We start from the raw sequence: 17,947 nt of genomic DNA, 5'->3' as shown, positions 1-17,947 counted from the left end.
GTCTACCTATCTACGTATCCAGCATCCTTCCTTCTGTCCATTTCATCATCCGTTCTATCATCCATCAATCTGTTGTCTATCCATCCGTCCATTTGTCCAACATCCTTCCTGCCACCCATGTGTTCATCCGTCCATCTATCATCCATCCATGCATTATCCGTCTTGCCAGCTCTCCAGGCAGCCAGCCATTCATATAGCCAACATCTTTCCTTCCTCCTCTTCATCTGTTCAGCCATCTATCCATTGCTCGTCCATCCATCTAGTCAATGTTATAAACATTATGACAGTCAAATGGGTGAGACTGGAGACTCAGAGACCATATCAGGTAGCATCTTGTGATTTCTGTCCTATAGGTGAACCCTGGGGCTTATTAGTCCAAGATTGAGGATAATCTTCTAACCATTGCTCTGTGATCCTGGGTCACGTGTTTGAGTGCGTGTTGACATTCCTAGTGTCTGCTGGTCCGGCTTCTCCTCCTTGCCTCCCTTCACCTTCCCTGCTTTGCAGCAAACCCTGGAAAGAAGCAGCATCGTGCTGCAGACTGGCAGAGTTTTATGATGCCCTTCTGTGGCTCTGAGCTTGCCTGACAACATGGCCCTTTGGGACAGAGAAGTAATTGAGGGTTTTAGTTGAAAAGCCCTTCTCAGAGGCCTCTGCGGGGGAACAGTCTAAGGAAGACCAAGTCCTTGTTGACAGAGCGCAGAACAGAGAGCATGAAAGCCAGATGACTTCGGGGGCTCGTGGGGTGTTGGGACAGAAGCCCCCGAGGGAGTGGGAGTAGGTGGCTGCCTCCCGGTCTCCTCTCTGTGCCTTCTCTGTGGACGGGTGACCTCTGCTCCTGCACCACTCTGCCCTTTCTGTCCCTGCCTGTGTGTCTGTATCACGCTCAATCTTCCAGAAATAGAATGTCAGTTACCATCTACTAGAGATGTCTAGCTGGGGCCCAGCCCTGGGGCCAGGCCAGCTCCAGGCCTCTGGCCAGTCCCTAGATGGCCTCAGGTCAGGCTACTTAGAGGGGTACAGAGCAGCGAGGTCCAGGCTGCGGCAGGCCCTCACAAAACCCTTCCAGTAGCCAGAACTGCCCAGGTGTTCCCGGCGTCCAGACATCCTGGCCACTGGGGCTGTGCCTTTGACCAGCGGTCTTGTGCTTCTCTGGTGGCTGGCTGTGGGAGGAGCTGAGTGACTGTGGCGTGCCAGGTAGAACTGCCTTGGGGAACGCAGTTAGAGTGTGCTTCATTGCTGACCGGTGACCATGACGTTGCGGACGGCGTCGTGGCAGCAGAGTCTGGGTCTGGGCCTGGTCAGGGCAGCTGTGTTGTCATGTGGGCGAGATGAGACCGTGATCCTGGGGACACCTGGGGAAGGTGGGCAGGGTGGGCTGTTGGGCATGGGTAGGTAATGGGGGGTCCTCCCTGAGGGCAGTGCCCACTGCCCACACCACCTGGCTCTGTCCCCAGCCGCCAAGCACCCCGAGGACGTATGCGGGCCCACGCAGTTCCGCTGTGTCTCCACAAGCACGTGCATCCCGGCCAGCTTCCACTGTGACGACGAGAGTGACTGTCCCGACCGCAGCGACGAGTTTGGCTGCAGTGAGCAGGGAGCTGGGCGGCGAGCTCTGGGCCCTGGGCCCCTCCCCACCGTCTCTTCTCCGGCCTGGCTCCTCTGAGCCATTGCCCCACCCCCACCCCGCTCCCCCTCCCTTTGCCCCTCCCACCCCTCACTTCTGCTCCCATCTCCCAGTGCCTCCCCAGGTGGTGACCCCTCCCCAAGAGTCGGTCCAGGCTTCCCGGGGCCAGACAGTGACCCTCACCTGTGTGGCCATCGGCGTCCCCACCCCCATCATCAACTGGAGACTCAACTGGGGCCACATCCCCTCTCATCCCAGGTACAGCTCTGGGCCCCGGCAGGAGCTGGGGACGTGGCGGAGGTGCGGCCAGTGGTCCAGGCCTGACCCCCACCTCTGTCTCGGGGCCCATCAGGGTGACAATGACGAGTGAGGGAGGCCGTGGCACGCTGACCATTCGTGATGTGAAGGAGGGAGACCAGGGCGCCTACACCTGTGAGGCCATGAACACCCGAGGCATGGTGTTCGGCATCCCTGACGGTGTCCTGGAGCTTATCCCACAGCGAGGTACGGCCCATGGGCAGGTGGGCACCGGGCGTGGGGCTGGAGCCGGGGCTGCCTGCCTGGGACCGGCCGTAGCCTGCTCCCTTGCCACCCCACAGGACCCTGCCCCGACGGGCACTTCTACCTGGAGCACAGCGCCTCCTGCCTGCCCTGCTTCTGCTTTGGCATCACCACCGTGTGCCAGAGCAGCAGCCGCTTCCGAGACCAGATCCGGCTGCGCTTTGACCGGCCCAGTGACTTCAAGGGTGCGTTGGTGGATGGGAGGCAAGCGGCAGGCTCCAGCGGGCTCAGAGTGCAGACGTGGGAGAGCAGCATGCCCTGGACACGTGGGGCCAGTTCAGGGAGGGACACGGCATTGCTGAAGAAATGCTGAGCCCTGTAAGAAGAGCATTTCAGGGGAAAACAAACATTTTTAGGAAAAGCCAAACCCACAGTTGATATTCGCCTGCGTTAGGTGACGATGAGGATGGGCTCTGGAGCCGGAGTCCGTGTTCAAATCCTGACCCTGACCCTTACTGCCTGTGTGCCCTTAGCCAAGTTACTATCTTGTGTCTCAGTTTTCTCATCTACAAAATGGGGATAAAATATTAACTACCCAGGTTGTTACAAGGACTTAATGGATTAATATGCATAAGCCACTGAGAACAGTGCTTGGTCCCTGGTAGGTGCCCAGTAAGTATTCCTGCTGTCATCCTCACTGTCCTCATCATCCTCACCCTGCAGAATGCGGAGGCACCAGTGACCCCACAGCATTAAGAGCCAAGGCTTTGGCATCTTCCTAGCCCGGGGCTGACCTCCAGATGCACTAGTTACTGCCTGTGTGACTTTGAGACTCTTGGCTTCTTTGGGCCTGTTTTCCCAAACGTAAAGGCAGGGAGTTGGACTCAGTTCTCTCTGGCTCTGAGAGACAGAATGGCGTGGGCCCAGGCGTCAAACGGACCTGGGTTCAGGAACGTTGCCATTATCACAGAAGTGCCATCTCTTGGATGGTTGGTGCTTCCCTCGAGATCTGGGAGGCGCTGTAGAGAGAATCCCCGTGTGTGTGTGTGTGTGTGTGTGTGTGTCTGTGTGTGTGTGTGTGTGTGTGTGTGTGTGTGTGTGTGTGTGTGTGTAGGAGAGGGCTGGACTAGATGACCCGTCATAATAACAGCAACAGTAACAGCTAACCGGTTTTTGAGCACCTCCTTTGTGCCGCATTCTGTTTTAAGCATTTTATATCAGTTTGTTCATTTTAGCTTCCTAATAACCCTGTGAAGCAAGCCACTCTTACCCCCATTTTACAGACAGAGAAACTGAGGCCTTTGCTCAGATCACACATCTGGAGGGTGGTGGAACCAGGACTTGGGTGCCCATTCTTCAGCCCTGTGTAGCTCTGTACTGCCTCCTGAGGGCTGTTCCAACCCTGACAGTCCATGGATCTGTTGGCAAGCAAAGGCTCTGAAAAGTCCTGCTGCAAAAAATCCCCTTGATCTTTCCTTGACCCTGGGGTTCCCAGATGGTTCCCAGCCATCATTCTGAAGCATTGGCTTTGCCCAGAGCATGCTTTGGGAGACGCTTCAGAACTTCAGGAGGAAAAAAAAAACTTTGCTTTTATTTGACTTTGGGAGAGAGACTAACGTTCTCTCTAAATCACACTTCTCCCAAAACTTTCCCATCTCTCTGGGTTACAGCCCCTCAAGGGGGCTATCTCAGGCCAGAACATGCATGGCCCTCACCCCTCCCCTTTGCCACCCAGGCGTGAATGTGACGACGCCCACGCAGCCTGGCATGCCGCCCCTCTCCTCCACCCAGCTGCAGATCGACACCGCTCTGCAGGAGTTCCAGCTGGTCGACTTGTCCCGACGCTTCCTGGTCCATGACTCTTTCTGGGCTCTGCCTGAGCAGTTCCTGGGCAACAAGGTGACAGGCTGGGCTGCTGCCCTGGATGGGGAGGTGGCCGAGCCCTGCTGCACATGCCCAGAACCTGCCTGGGCTCCGCTCCCTCTGAAGCTGGGGGGCAGCAGGGCAGTCTTTGCTCTGGGAGACATGTTGTCTTGCCCCAGCGCAGCCCCCCGTGGGCAGCGGCTCATTCATTCAGGGCAGGGTCAGGCCTGCCGTTGTCAGGTTGGAAGGAATGCTGACTCAGCTGTTGGAAAGCCCTCTCGGATCACTCGCCACGTCTGAGCTGGGCCCAGTGCCCTCCTCCGGCCTCCCTGGGCACCTTTTACACAGTATTATCAGACTCCTCCCCCAAATTGGACTGAGCATCCCCAAGGCAGAACCCAAGTCGCACCCATCTCTGCTTCCCTGTGCCCAGCTCCATGCTGGACACGCAGTACCGGCTATGCAGAGTGAGGGAGGAGGGGAACGAGTGGACACACAGTGGGAATCAAGCGTGCCCATGACTGGCCCAGCCCTGATCTGCCCTATCTCGGCCAGGTGGACTCCTACGGTGGCTCCCTGCGCTACAAGGTGCGCTATGAGCTGGCACGTGGCATGCTGGAGCCAGTGCAGCGGCCAGACGTGGTCCTGGTGGGCGCCGGACATCGCCTGCTGTCCCGAGGCCACACACCCACCCAGCCCGGTTCTGTGAACCTGCGCCAAGTCCACTTCTCTGAGGTGTGTGGGGCCTGATCCCTCAGGGCTGGCGGTGAAGGAGGTACAGGCTGGGCAGGTGCTGATGCATGACCCCTCCCACCTTTGTCCACACCCAGGAGCACTGGGTCCATGAGTCTGGCCGGCCAGTGCAGCGAGCGGAGATGTTGCAGGTGCTGCAGAGCCTGGAAGCTGTGCTCATCCAGACAGTGTACAACGCCAAGATGGCCAGCGTGGGGCTGAGTGACATCTCCATGGATACAACTGTCACCCACGCTACCAGCCATGGCCGCGCCCACAGCGTAGAGGAGTGCAGGTGCCTGACCCGGCAGGGCCGGGGACCACAGGGACCCTGGCAAAGATAGGGGAGAAACAGCAAGGCCTCATGGTTCTTGCAGCCACTGTCTTGGTCCTGTCCCCACAGATGCCCCATTGGCTATTCCGGCTTGTCCTGTGAGAGCTGTGATGCCCACTTCACCCGGGTGCCTGGTGGGCCCTACCTGGGCACCTGCTCTGGCTGCAACTGCAATGGCCATGCCAGCTCCTGTGACCCTGTGTATGGCCACTGCCTGGTGAGTCATGCCAGCTGGCACTTGGATCCTGGCTAGGGGCAAGGGTTCAGTGGGAGGTTCAGGCTGAGGCTTCCTTGTACCCAGAGCTTAGCACAAGCCTCCAGAGTGACTGCCATGGCTGCCACCCAAGCCATCATGACCTGTGGATACGTTAACAGAGATATTGTGTCCAGATAGGAGAGGTGAAAGAGCTACTCTCTTCCACCTTGGTCAGACCGATCCTGGAGAGTACTGTGTAAAGCATGGCCCTCAGCAGGGCATTCCTAAGAGGAAGGAGCCTATAAATCATACATTATGTCTTAGGAATGGTGGAGGGAGCTGGGATTGTAGAGCTGACAGAAAGAAGCCTCAAGCAGGGAAAAACTGTTCTCTCCAAATCCCTGAAGAGCTGTCAGGGGTAGAAGGAACGGCCTACAGAAGGCAAAACTAGCCAGTGGGTGCAGACTGGAAGAAGAATGTGGGTTTAGGTCAGTACAAAGCAGGCGTTTGGAACCTTCTGTGGGACAGGCTGCCACGTGAGGTGGTGAGCTCCCCGTCAGGATGGAGCCGGGTGCTCCCCTGTCTGCAAAGCTGTGGGGTAGTTCCAGCATGATGGGAGGGGCTGATCCAGCTAGCCTCAAAGGCCCCCCTCAAGGAGCCCATCTGTTCCAACGTGGCCTCACGCTGGGGTCAGAGGGCTGCTCTGTAGAACCTGAACCACCGCCTCCCCTTCCTCCCAGAACTGCCAGCACAGCACAGAGGGGCCACAGTGCGACAAATGCAAGGCCGGCTTCTTTGGTGACGCCACCAAGGCCACAGCCACTGCCTGCCGGCCCTGCCCTTGCCCATACATCGACGCCTCCCGCAGGTCAGACCCAGCTCGAGAGGGGGCACATAGGGCTGAGGGAGTGGGGAGTGCTGCAGGCTAGGGGCATCCTCTGGGCAGGGAGATGGGAGACCTGCCTGGGTGCAAATCTTCACCTGGTCGCTAAATTATACTAGGTCCCTTGACCTCTCCAGGCCTGCTTCCTTTTCCATACAATGGGCCCATCTGTCTTCCTAGTGTTGCTATGAGGCTGCAGACCAAGAGCAGGTGGGCTTCATAGCCTGCTGTGTCCCTGTGGACAGCAGTCATTCCCAGAGTGGGACTGTAAGCCCTCGCCTGGCCCATCATCGCAGCCCTGCCCCATGTCCTGTCTGCTTGGTACCCACAGGTTCTCAGATACCTGCTTCCTGGACACGGATGGCCAAGCCACGTGTGATGCGTGTGCCCCAGGCTACACGGGCCGCCGCTGTGAGAGGTGAGGGAGAGCCGGTGGGGGCGGGAGAAACAGGCCATCGTGGGTGGGGGCATGGGAGTGCCGTTGACAACCCTCTCTCTCCCCCAGCTGTGCCCCCGGATATGAGGGCAACCCCATCCAGCCCGGCGGGAAGTGCAGGCCCACCAGTGAGTACCGCAGCCACCATCCCCTGGCACCTCCCCGGGCTGCCCACCAGGCCCCAGTCCCCGAGTCCAGCACGAACCCCATGATCCTTGGAGAGCCGCCCCACTCTGTCCAGATTATGTCCATCCCACTCCCATCTTGCCCGCCCATACCTACTTTGTGTCTCCAGACCAGCAGATCGTGCGCTGTGATGAGCGAGGCAGCACGGGGACCTCTGGGGAGGCCTGCCTCTGTAAGGTACGCGTGCCCTGCCCTCCCCCACCCCAGGGGCCTTGGGTCCCAGCACACAGCTGGGCGAGGGAGGAAGGAGGCTCCATGCTCTCCGTCGCTCCTTGGCCAGTGGGTGGTCACCTAGCTGCAGGCGGATGGGCCTGGTGGGCTCGTCTTCCCCTTCACGAGAGGTGACCCGGCATCAGGAAGGAGCACTGGTTTGGGGTGGCAGGTGACCTGGGTTCAAGTCTCAGGTCCTTTGCTAGTCATTCTTTGTGTGACCGTTACAGCTGTACTGTACCTTTGCTTTAACCGTGCTTTCATTCCACATTGACACAATGGTGTAGCTAGTAGCATCACCCATTCACAGATGAGGAGATGGGGGCTCAGAGGAGGGAAATGGTTTGCATTGAGGGTGGGAGCATCAAGTGTCTGCAGAAAAAAGAACTGGGCAGATTTTGGAATCAGGCATTCCTGATGTTACATCCCAGAGTGGATTAGCAAGCTGAGGAACCCTGTGTAAATCATTTCCCATTCCTGAGCCTCAGTTTCCTCGTGTGAAGCATGGAGATGTCACATCCCTCTCAAGGGACTTAGAGGAGTTAAATGAGGTGCTGGTTGAATAGAAACTAGCACAGTTCATGAAACACTCCATTCATAGTAGCAGTAATTATTCTGACCACGTTGCTATATTTCAAGTCGAAAATTTATTCGTGAGCCCCCTAGCAACCAAAGAGAAAAGAGAAAAACGATTGGTTGTATAAGCTCCCGTTAATGAGGAATTATTGTTCACATGGTGGCCACCCTCATACGTGTGCTCTTTTCACGGCTCCCTCTGGCCTTGGGTTCCCATCTAGAATATGGGTGGATTGGACCGGAAGCTCCAGGCAGCCCCTCCTGTGGGCCACCCTGCAGCTCCCAGCTCTGTGCCTGCAGAGCAACGTGGTGGGGCGCCTGTGCAACGAGTGTGTCGCTGGCTCTTTCCACCTGAGCACCCGCAACCCTGACGGCTGCCTCAAGTGCTTCTGCATGGGCGTCAGTCGCCAGTGCACCAGCTCCTCCTGGAGCCGCGCACAGGTACCTACACGAGGCGGGTGGTTTGGCAGACTGGCGGGACCGCCAAGCCCAGGGCTGGGTGGACCAAGGGCCAGTCACAGGCCACGGCCCCATCCCGGCCTCTTCTCCCCCCCCCCAGGTGCTGGGGGCCTCTGAGGAGCCCACTCCGTTCAGCCTGACCAACGCCGCGGGCACCCACAACACCAGCGAGGGCATCTCATCACCCATGCCCGGGGAACTGGTCTTCTCCTCCTTCCACAGCCTCCCGTCTGGGCCCTACTTCTGGAGCCTCCCTTCACGCTTCCTGGGGGACAAGGTGGGTGGGGGGTGGGAAGAGAAAGGGAATTCCAGGCAGCATGGTACCTTTGGAGAAGAGGCGGAGGAGGTGGCCGGAGCAGTGGCAGGGCCCGACGGTGGGGGCCCCAGCTGAGCACCTGTCTGCCTTGTGTCCCAGGTGACCTCCTATGGCGGAGAGCTGCGCTTTACAGTGACCCAGCGGCCCCAGCCTGGCTCCGCGGCGCTGCACAGGCAGCCGCTGGTGGTCCTGCAGGGCAATAACATTATCTTGGAGCACCACACTTCCCAGGAGCCTAGCCCCGGCCAGCCCAGCACCTTCACCGTGCCCTTCCGAGAAGTGAGCAACGCCATCCCAGGAGACCCCCGGGGGGGGGGGGCGGGCAGGCCCCCTGCCCCTCTCACTCAGGTGTCAGGCTGTCAGGGGTTGCAGCCCATAAGCTCTTTCCTCGGCAGCAAGCATGGCAGCGGCCTGACGGGCAGCCGGCCACGCGGGAGCACCTGCTGATGGCACTGGCGGGCATCGACACCCTCCTGATCCAGGCATCCTACACCCAGCGGCCAGCGGAGAGCAGGTGTCTGGGGCCCGGGGCGGGAGGACCGGAGGGGACTTGGGGGTGGCGCCAGGCTAAGCGGTGCGACGTGGTGCACCCAGACTGCCAGCTCTGCTGCTTTCTGGCTCTGTGGGCTTCTTGTGCCTCATCTTCCCCATCTGTAAAATGGAGATGATAACAGTACCTCCCTCAGAAGGCTTGTCTTAGATCGGGTCCCCAAGAAGCAAAGGCTGAGATGGGGATTTGGGTGCCCGTGATTGACAAGGAGAACCTGGGAGGGAGGGACACAGGAGGGAGAAGTGGCCAGGCAAGGAAGCGGTGTCAGGTGAAGACCAGCCTCGGTCTCATCCCCATGGAGCCCTGCAGAGTCATCCTGCCTTGAGGCAGAGGGACTTTGGACCCTGGGTCAGTCTGTCATTGGTCACCCCAAGGGAGTGGGACAGTGTGACCTCTCCTGGCAAGGAATGCTCATTCCCTGGAGGAAGTTACAGGTATAAGCCTTTCACCACAGCCCTTGCAGCTGCTGGGGCATGGACGCCCAGTCAGGGAGCTGGACGGGGCCCCAGGAGCATCACAGCAGGGCTGCTGGGAGGATTAACGAGGTGATGGTGTGTAGGGCTCCAGGGGTGCCAGGCCCAGCGTGCGCTCATTCACAGTGGGTCTTGCCACACCCAGGGTCTCTGGCATCAGCATGGATGTGGCTGTGCCTGAGGACACCGGCCAGGACCCTGCACTGGAAGTGGAGCAGTGTACCTGCCCACCTGGGTACCGTGGCCCATCCTGCCAGGTGAGCCCTGGGCCCCACCCACCTGTCCAGCCAGCTCCCTCCACGGTGCTTGCTGGCTCCTCCTCCTTTAGCTCTCCCACCTCCCCAAGCCCACCCCAGCCATCCAGTGGTCCCTTCCCAGAATGGCCCCTGCTGAGGAAGTCCCTCCACCATCATCTTCCTGCCCCCAGGACTGTGACACAGGCTATACACGCATGCCCAGCGGCCTCTACCTGGGCACCTGTGAACGTTGCAGCTGCCATGGCCACACAGAGGTCTGTGAGCCCGAAACAGGTTCCTGCCAGGTGAGTCCCACCCTCCTTCTTTCCTACCCCAGGGATCTGTGGCCTCCAGGGGCTCAGCCTCAACCCACGTTCTACCCCCCCCCCCCCCCACCGCAGGGCTGCCAGCACCACACAGAAGGCCCCCGGTGTGAGCAGTGCCAGCCCGGATATTATGGGGATGCCCAGCATGGGACACCACAAGACTGCCAGCCATGCCCCTGTCATGGAGCCCCCGCTGCTGGCCAGTGCGTCCAGTCCCTGCCTGTACCTGCCCTTTCCTGAAACGTCCATTGCCCTGTCCCAGATTCCCTTCTTCCCAGACCCTTCTGAGAGGCAGTGGTTAAATCGTGGCCTCACCACTTCCTCAAGGTGTCACTTTGTATAAGATACACTTCTCTCTCTGGGCCTCAATTTCTTCATCTGTGAAATGGCGATAATGACGTACCTCCACCTTGGCCCCTGGTGTGAGCATGAGATGATGCCATGGAACTCTTAGCACGGAGCCTGGCATGTAGCTGGCACTCAGGACACGTTAACTCACATGCCCGCTCCTCCTCTCCCTCCTGCCCTGGTCCTAAAAGAAGAGCTGCTGACCTTCTAACTGGAAATTTGCCCCCCACACCCACAGAGCCACCCACACTTGCTTTCTGGACACAGATGGCCACCCCACCTGTGATGCGTGTTCCCCAGGCCACAGCGGGCGTCATTGTGAGAGGTGAGGCAGGTGCGGGCAGGGTGGGGAGCATGCAGGAGGGCCTGCCCCTGGAGTCAGGTTAGGCCCAGCCCTCCTGACCAGAAGGAACCAGAATCCGCCCACTCTGCCTCACAAAGGCCCCCAGAAGACAATCACCTCCTTTACCCAAAAGCCTAAACCTTTAGCCTGGCATTCGAGGCCCTCAGAGATCTGGGCCTGCAGTTTACCCCCAACTCCCAACACCCCCTGCTCCCCTGCCCCAACCAGGCCAGAATCTTCCCAGAAAACCCCTCAATCTTGCTGAAAGTCCTGGGTTTGAGGACTGACCATGCTGGGCATGTCCCTGCCCTTCTTCTCCCACCTATTTCCCCATCTGTGAAATGGGTGAGTTAGGCTAACAGTTTCCTTCCAGCACTCTGAGGTCATTGAGTCCAATACGGGGGCCCCCAGCACAGTCCCGGATTCTCTGGTTCTTCCCTCCATTCACCCAGTGCTTTCTCTCACCACAGGTGTGCCCCAGGTTACTATGGCAACCCCAGCCAGGGCCAGCCTTGTCGAAGTGAGTCCGGTTGGGGAGGCTTTTGGGATCGGGCTACCCTAGGGGTGGAGCTAGGACAGAGCCTTTGTTCTCCTTCAACCTGTGGCAAGTGACTTACCTTTCTGAGCCTCTGCTTCTTTATCTGTAAAGCGGGGGCAGTAAAAGGCCCACGTACCCCAGAGAGCTGCTGTGAATGTGTATGATGCCTGGGCGTGGTAGGTGTTCAGAAGCAAACACTTCCTCTCTCAGGTGGCGAGTTAGATGCCCAGAGGGTGGTGAAAATGGGGATGCTCGGTGGCAGGTTTGGGGTTCCAGCTGTGCCTTCCCTCTACCTCAGGAGATGGCCAGTTGCCAGAGCCGACCGGCTGTGGCTGTGACCCCCAGGGCAGCGTCAGCGACCAGTGTGACTCTGCTGGACAATGCCAGTGCAAGGTTAGTACAAACCCCTGCCCTCCACGAGGCCCTGAACCGCAGCCACAGCGGTTGCCAGGCCTTCCCTGTCACCATACCCTCAGGGCTGTCCCTACGCCCCCGCCACCCTTCCTCGCAGGACGCATCTCTGCCCTACTGCTCGGGGCCTCGTGGGAAGTCAGGCAGCATCTGATGGGAGCTGGGGCCTAGGCATGGGGGCAGCAGGGGCTCCCCAGAACTGCTGGAAGTGGCTGGGAAGCCTGGCCTCAAAGGCTGCTGAAGGTGCAAGAGAGCCATCCAAGCTCCCCGCTCCCACCTTTCTACCCATCCTCCAGGCCCAGGTGGAAGGCCTCACCTGCAGCTATTGCCGGCCCCACCACTTTCACCTGAGCGCCAGCAACCCTGTTGGCTGCCTGCCCTGCTTCTGCATGGGCGTCACCCAGCAGTGCACCAGCTCTTCCTACACACGCCACCTGGTAAGAGCCCCTACACTGCCCCGGCACCGGGGCCTGCTGCCGGCCTCTCCTGGCTCATCACTAGGGCAGGGCAGGTGAGAAGCCTAGCCCAGTGACATCCCCATGCCTCCGTCACTGCCCGTGTAAGCACAGATCCCAGCAACCCTCGCCCCCGCCCCTAATGCCCTCCCCATGACCCCATTATTGCTTATGTCATCACTGACCCCAACCCCCTCCTTCCCCCAAATGTCCTCTCCATTTCCCCATTATTTCTGTCCTAGCCCTGGTCTCACCATCCCCCCGTTCCCCACTCTAATGCCCATCCCCGCCCCTCCCTGACCAAGGTGCCTGCCCCAGTGCCCAGGCTGACCCTTGTCCTTCTGCTGCTAGATCTCCACCCACTTTGCCCCTGGGGACTTCCAAGGCTTCACCCTGGTGAACCCACAGCGGAACAGCCACCTGACAGGAGGCTTCACCGTGGAACCGGTGCCCGAGGGTGCCCAGCTTACTTTTGGCAACTTCGCTAACCTTGGCCACGAGTCCTTCTACTGGCAGCTGCCGGAGACATACCAGGGAGACAAGGTGTGACATGCAGCAGGGCCTGGCAGACCCTGCCTGATCGCCAGCTCTGAGCCAGGCCCCTGCCAAGCCCTGGGGCCAGCAGGGACTCAGACACGAGTTGACCTCAGAGCAGTTTGGGCTGGCAGGGAGGCATCAGCCATGTCATGGTTAAGCGTGCAGCCTTTGGGGTCATATAGGCCTCGGTCTAAACCCAGCCCTGCCGCTTCCCAGCTGGCTGCCTTTTGATAAACCTCAGCTCCGAAGCAGTTCGGAGGATTAGAGCTCATGCCTGGCGCATAATAAGTGCTCGCCTGTTAATGATTATTAGCTTTCGCGCAGTTAGTCAACAAACAGGTCCTGAGCGAGGCCCTGGAAACACAAGGACAAGTGAGACACAGTTTCAGTTTCATTCATTTGCTCACACATGGAATTCCCTCTGTGCTGTCAACCCTGTGCTTGGTGTTGGGTAATTCTTATTAGAGGTCATATTTACTGATCTCTTACTCTGTGCTGGGCACTGTTGCAAGCACTTTTACATGTCATAAATCACAACTGTATGAGCTAAGTACAACTACTGCCTTGTTGCGTAAGTGAGAAGACTGAGGTGAGAGAGGTTAGGTGACTTGCCTGGGCTCCCACAGCCTGAAGGTGGCAATGCTGGGATTCCAGCCAGGTCAGAGGCCACCCTTAAATACTACACTAGTCAGAGTCTTTGCTCCTCCAGTGTCATGGTCTAGCGCGGAGGTGATGGGGCGATGGTGTTAGTGGCACGGTGGGACGCAGGGTCTTGGGCTGGACTCCAGGACGGCCGCCCAAATGGGTTCTGTGAGTGGTCAGAGCCACCTGGGGGCACCCAGCGAAAGTGGGTCTTGGTACAGGCATCGCCTGCTGGCTGAGGCCGGCGTTCAAGCAGATGTGTCCCCACGCCCAGGGCCCCAGGAGGGTCAGGGACACTTAGGAGGGGGTGTTCAAGGCTGCCCTGTCCCTGTTCCTTGGACAGACCCACGTATCCCAGCCTCCTCCCAGGGCTGGCTGCCTTTTCTCCTCCTCTCCTGGCCTCCGTGTCTTCCTCCCTACTGCCCTGCAGCTCCAGACCTTTCTCTCTGTCTCTCTGACTCCCTCTCCTGGCATTTCCCTGTGCCCCACAGAGGGAGGCATATTTTGCGCGGACGCGACAGGCTCACCAGGTAGGCCCGCAATCTGAGTGGTGTGAAACTGATGTGACGTGGGCATGGTGTGTTCTTGGATGCCCACAGCCCTGCGTGGGGAGATGCCCAGCGCCCCGGGCAATATGGGTCCACGTGGACCCAGGTCGTGACCGATGGCGCACGGTCAGGGCACTGCTGTGCCCAAGCCCTGTGATAGCAGGACTTAGAACCAGGAGGGGTGTGTGCCTCATCTGCTGTGTGGTCTGGTCCTGGTGCCAACTGTCTGTGGCCAGAGTGGTGGCTGAGTTAGCCAGGAAGCTAACTTGATGCTAAACCACATGACTATACCTGGCCCACCAGGTTACCCCTGCGCTGTCTCCCAAGCAGCCTCCATTAACCATCTGTGTGTGTATGGCCCTCCACGGCCTGGAGTTAACCCTGTGTGCCAGCCTGGAGAGGGGAGCATGCGTCTTTCTCCCCAGTCCGCGTGGGCCTTTCTGGCCACCATATCCACGGGGAGAGGACACCCAGGGCTCCAGCTCTGGGGCTCTGGGAGGGTCTGAGCTGGCCTGTGCCCTCTACCTATCAGAACTGCACGTCCCTCTCAGAGGAGCAGGTGCAGGCAGCTGTGGCTGCTGGGAGGATCATGGGGCCCCCACAGGGCAAGGGCCGGACACAGTGGCTGTCACAGGGGACAGCCAAGGCCTGGCTGGGGACAGCCTGTGTCTAAGGGCCCCAGGGAAGCAACCAGAGAGCACAGTCCAAGTAGGAGCTTGGGGCTGAGGCCCTGGCCTTCCTGGGTTATTTTCCCCCAGGCCAGGCCAGGCCCCAACCTGATGCCCGGACCACTCCAGTGTTGCCCTTGGGAAGCATTACAGAGCTGTGAGTGGCTTGGGCTGGTACCATGGGCATGCACGGAATGTGAGGCCCAAGGAGCCGTCTCAGCACCATATATGCCCCTGGGGCTGCCTCCAGCCCCTCTAGCCTGAGCTTGGGCGGAACTGTCTGCCCCTCTCTTACCAGGGGCACCCACTCTATGAGCTTCTCCCCGTAGTCCGGGCCCATTCCAGGGAGCTCCACCAGTCTCACGGGGAGCAAAAGGGCAGCAGGTGCAAAGGCCAGAGCGTCAGGCATCGGCACTTGTGAACAGATAGCACAGGCGTGGGCGGCTGGTTGGGCCTGGCACGACCTGGGGGCAGGCAGAGCCTCATGGTGTCCTTTCTGTCCTTCTGCTCCTTTCCTCTGTCCTCCCTCTCTCGGTCCCCCAGGTGGATGAGGCCCAGAGGCGGATGGATGCTGAGATCTGGCAGCTCCTTTCCAGCTTTGCTGCCCACCCCCAGGCCCCTCCCCAGGGGCTCTCGCCCCATCCCCAGCCGGCAGCTGCTCTGCAAGCAGCTCTGCTCTCCCCCTCCCCCTCCCCCTCCTCCTCTGCTTCTCTGTCTTCCTCAGCAGGCTCTCAGGTATGTGCCAAAGCACCCACCAAGGGACACCCCCCCACACCCATCGTGTTTTCTAGACTTCAGTTTTTTCTGAACCAATTTCACAAATTCTGCCATTTCTGCACACCACTTGGACAGTTATTTACTCCAGTTTTTTCTTTCAGCCAATCATATACCAACTCAATTATGCTGGTTTTACATTTTTAAATACACATTAAAATAGCCACTAAATTTCATTTATTTATTTGTTAATTTATTTATGGCTGCGTTGGGTCTTTGTTGCTGCACGCGGGCTTTCTCTAGTTGCGATGAGCGGGGGGGGACTCTTCATTGCCGTGCGCAGGCTTCTCATGACAGTGGCTTCTCTTGCAGAGCACGGGCTCTAGGCGCGTGGGCTTCAGTAGTTGTGGCACACGGGCTCAGGAGTTGTGGCTCTTGGACCCTAGAGCACGGGCTCAGTAGTTGTGGCGCACAGCCTTAGTTGCTCCGCGGCATGTGGGATCTTCCCCGACCAGGGACTGAACCCGTGTCCCCTGCATTGACAGGTGGATTCTTAACCACTGTGCCACCAGGGTAGTCCCAAAATAGCCACTAAATTTTAAAATGTTCTCTGGTGTGCCCCGTAAATCATCGTGGGATCCACAAGGGGCATAGCACCAGATGTGAGGAGACACCGACCCAAACCACGGCCAGCGAGAGCAGTTGGGGTGTCTGGGTCTAGACAGGGGAGCAAGTTGTCCAAAGAGCTGGGCCAGGACCTGAGCTGTGGGGCTGGGGGTGGGGTTTCTATCCCTCTGCCCTCCTGGGTCTCCCTCTGGGGTCTGTTCTCACCCGCGTCGGGACCATCTCTGACCTTTTGGCCCCTGACCTGTTCGATCCACTCTCACCACCTGTCCTTCTGTCCTAGTTCTCTCTCTCCTACAAAGGCTTCTCTCTGCTTCCTGAAAGCCTCTATTATTGGCAGCTGCCCAAAGCCTTCCTGGGGAACAAGGTAACAAGGATTTGGGGGGGGTGGGGGAATAGGGGTGTCATCAAATCCTAAAATATCAGAGGGCCCTTTGTCAAAACCTTTTATGACACAAATGGGTAGACCAAGGCCCAGAGAGCGGTCCCACGTTCAGGTCAAAGTAGGGCTGAGATCAAACCCAGCTCAGCCCTTACCCTTCAGCGAGCCACAGTCCCCTGGCAGAAAGACTGTCTTAACTGGGAGGTAAGGCACCTCTTCTTTGGTTTCCCTTTACCCTGTATCCAGATCACTGACCTAGCTCTTGGGACTGCATTCATTCATTCAAGAAGCATTAAGTACTTACTGTTTGCTGTACTGTATATGGGCAGAATAAGACCCTGGCCTCCCAGAGTTCAATGTTACTCTGATTATCATTCCTGTCATGTCAGAATCACCATCATCATCATTGTCATTATTAGTATTAGTATTGCATTTGTACTAGTATTGTTCCAGAAATGATGTAGAGTGCCTCTTAAGAATACACACAATATGCAATAAAATAACATTCAGAGAAGCAGACAAGACAGTCTTGTTCAGGGGGAAATGAAGGTAGGAAGCTTGCTGGAGCCAACGTGGAGCTGGGCGCATTGAGGGGAGTTAGCAAGCATTGAGGCTGTGTGCTCAGCAGGCCCTGTGCTGAGTGCAGGGTTTTACGTGGCCTGCATTACTTAATCCTCATACTACCTTTCAAGGTAGGTATTATTTTTATTCCCATTTCCATAGGAGGAAAGTTGGGCTCAGAGAAGTTAAGTGACTTGCTCAAGGCTGTCCAGCCAATAGAGCTGGACTTGAACCCCAGTCTTAGACTGCAGGGTCTGCTCCCGTAGCCACCCTGCTGTACACACCTGCAGCTTGGTCCTAGACATGGCGATGAACTTGCTGGCATCCAAAGAAAACGGGAAACCAGCTGTTTCTTGGTTATCTGGTTATGCCCCTAAATTCCTTACCTCGCCCTGAGCTTGTGGAGAACATCCTCAGGGCCTGTGTAGCCCAGAGCCTGGCATGTCATCAGTAGGTGTTTAATAAATGCTCACCAACTGAATGATCACAAATGAGCAAATGGGCTAGGCCTGACGCAGTGTGGTATTGACCTGAACAACTGCCCTAGCGGCAGAGAGAAAGGAGAGTCCTGTGGGGCAGAGCTGGGGCCTTGGCTGCCCAGGTGGAAGCCCCCAGCAGCAAACATAAGGCTCTTCCAGTTGTGAGCAATAGGAAACCCGAGTCCAGCTGGCTTGCCCGCAACGAAGAATCTATTGGCTCATGAAAGTACAAAGCCCAAAGATAGCTGGTATCAGGCATGGCTCGATCCAGGAGCTCATTAGGACTTTATCTCAGCTGGCATCATTCTCCAGCTTCCAATCTGACTAGTAAAGGGGGTTTTTCTGTTGCGGTAGAAAGGGCAGAAGTACCAGGTTCACATGTTCATCCCTGCTGGAGCAGAGACGGGGAGTGGTGGAATGTGCAGACTGGCCAGACCTGGCTCACGTCTCCACTTTAGAGGAGGAGGGGCCGGGCCCCTCAAACCACACAGGCTGCCTGTAGAACATAGTTTCCTTTAAAGGAAACCAGGACTACAGTTTTCAAAACAACGGGGAAAATGGACTCTGAGCAAACAAACAAAAACCCCCTCCCCAGGAGGCAAGAGTTCTGAGGGGCAACTTGCAGCATCCCCTTGCCCCCGCCGTGGCTGAGAACTTTTGAACCTTCTGCAACCTCCCTGTGGTGGTCACGGTCATTACCCCTGTCTGCTTTATGGGAAATTCCTTTAACGGAAGGGACTTGGAGCTTGTTTGCTGGGATCGTGAGACAATGGGGAACCCCATAAAGCAGAAT

General features: G+C 58.0%; 1 protein-coding gene across 11 annotated transcripts in view; it reads left to right on the top strand.

Moving 5' to 3' along the window:
* HSPG2 (heparan sulfate proteoglycan 2) overlaps nucleotides 1-17,947 on the top strand; it is a 101,863-nt gene that overhangs the window by 46,092 nt on the left and 37,824 nt on the right. For 8 of the 11 annotated variants that reach the window (XM_067723170.1, XM_067723145.1, XM_067723152.1 and 5 more), the window contains 24 exons: nucleotides 1,458-1,589; nucleotides 1,741-1,885; nucleotides 1,980-2,131; nucleotides 2,227-2,373; nucleotides 3,864-4,027; nucleotides 4,547-4,726; nucleotides 4,822-5,018; nucleotides 5,127-5,274; nucleotides 5,994-6,121; nucleotides 6,468-6,554; nucleotides 6,642-6,700; nucleotides 6,868-6,935; nucleotides 7,824-7,985; nucleotides 8,104-8,280; nucleotides 8,419-8,598; nucleotides 8,715-8,833; nucleotides 9,488-9,599; nucleotides 9,770-9,883; nucleotides 9,980-10,107; nucleotides 10,491-10,577; nucleotides 11,066-11,115; nucleotides 11,432-11,526; nucleotides 11,841-11,981; nucleotides 12,351-12,542. In XM_067723170.1, coding sequence (XP_067579271.1) covers nucleotides 1,458-1,589; nucleotides 1,741-1,885; nucleotides 1,980-2,131; nucleotides 2,227-2,373; nucleotides 3,864-4,027; nucleotides 4,547-4,726; nucleotides 4,822-5,018; nucleotides 5,127-5,274; nucleotides 5,994-6,121; nucleotides 6,468-6,554; nucleotides 6,642-6,700; nucleotides 6,868-6,935; nucleotides 7,824-7,985; nucleotides 8,104-8,280; nucleotides 8,419-8,598; nucleotides 8,715-8,833; nucleotides 9,488-9,599; nucleotides 9,770-9,883; nucleotides 9,980-10,107; nucleotides 10,491-10,577; nucleotides 11,066-11,115; nucleotides 11,432-11,526; nucleotides 11,841-11,981; nucleotides 12,351-12,542 — 3,164 coding nt within the window. The remainder of the gene's footprint in view (nucleotides 1-1,457; nucleotides 1,590-1,740; nucleotides 1,886-1,979; nucleotides 2,132-2,226; nucleotides 2,374-3,863; nucleotides 4,028-4,546; nucleotides 4,727-4,821; nucleotides 5,019-5,126; nucleotides 5,275-5,993; nucleotides 6,122-6,467; nucleotides 6,555-6,641; nucleotides 6,701-6,867; nucleotides 6,936-7,823; nucleotides 7,986-8,103; nucleotides 8,281-8,418; nucleotides 8,599-8,714; nucleotides 8,834-9,487; nucleotides 9,600-9,769; nucleotides 9,884-9,979; nucleotides 10,108-10,490; nucleotides 10,578-11,065; nucleotides 11,116-11,431; nucleotides 11,527-11,840; nucleotides 11,982-12,350; nucleotides 12,543-17,947) is intronic. The other 3 variants (XM_067723188.1, XM_067723179.1, XM_067723160.1) reach the window with 1 other exon arrangement.

Source organism: Pseudorca crassidens, chromosome 2 (assembly GCF_039906515.1).
Source record: "Pseudorca crassidens isolate mPseCra1 chromosome 2, mPseCra1.hap1, whole genome shotgun sequence".
Taxonomy (NCBI): domain Eukaryota; kingdom Metazoa; phylum Chordata; class Mammalia; order Artiodactyla; family Delphinidae; genus Pseudorca; species Pseudorca crassidens.
The sequence above is the reverse complement of the archived record's forward strand: the minus strand, read 5'-3'. Positions and strand labels throughout refer to the sequence as shown.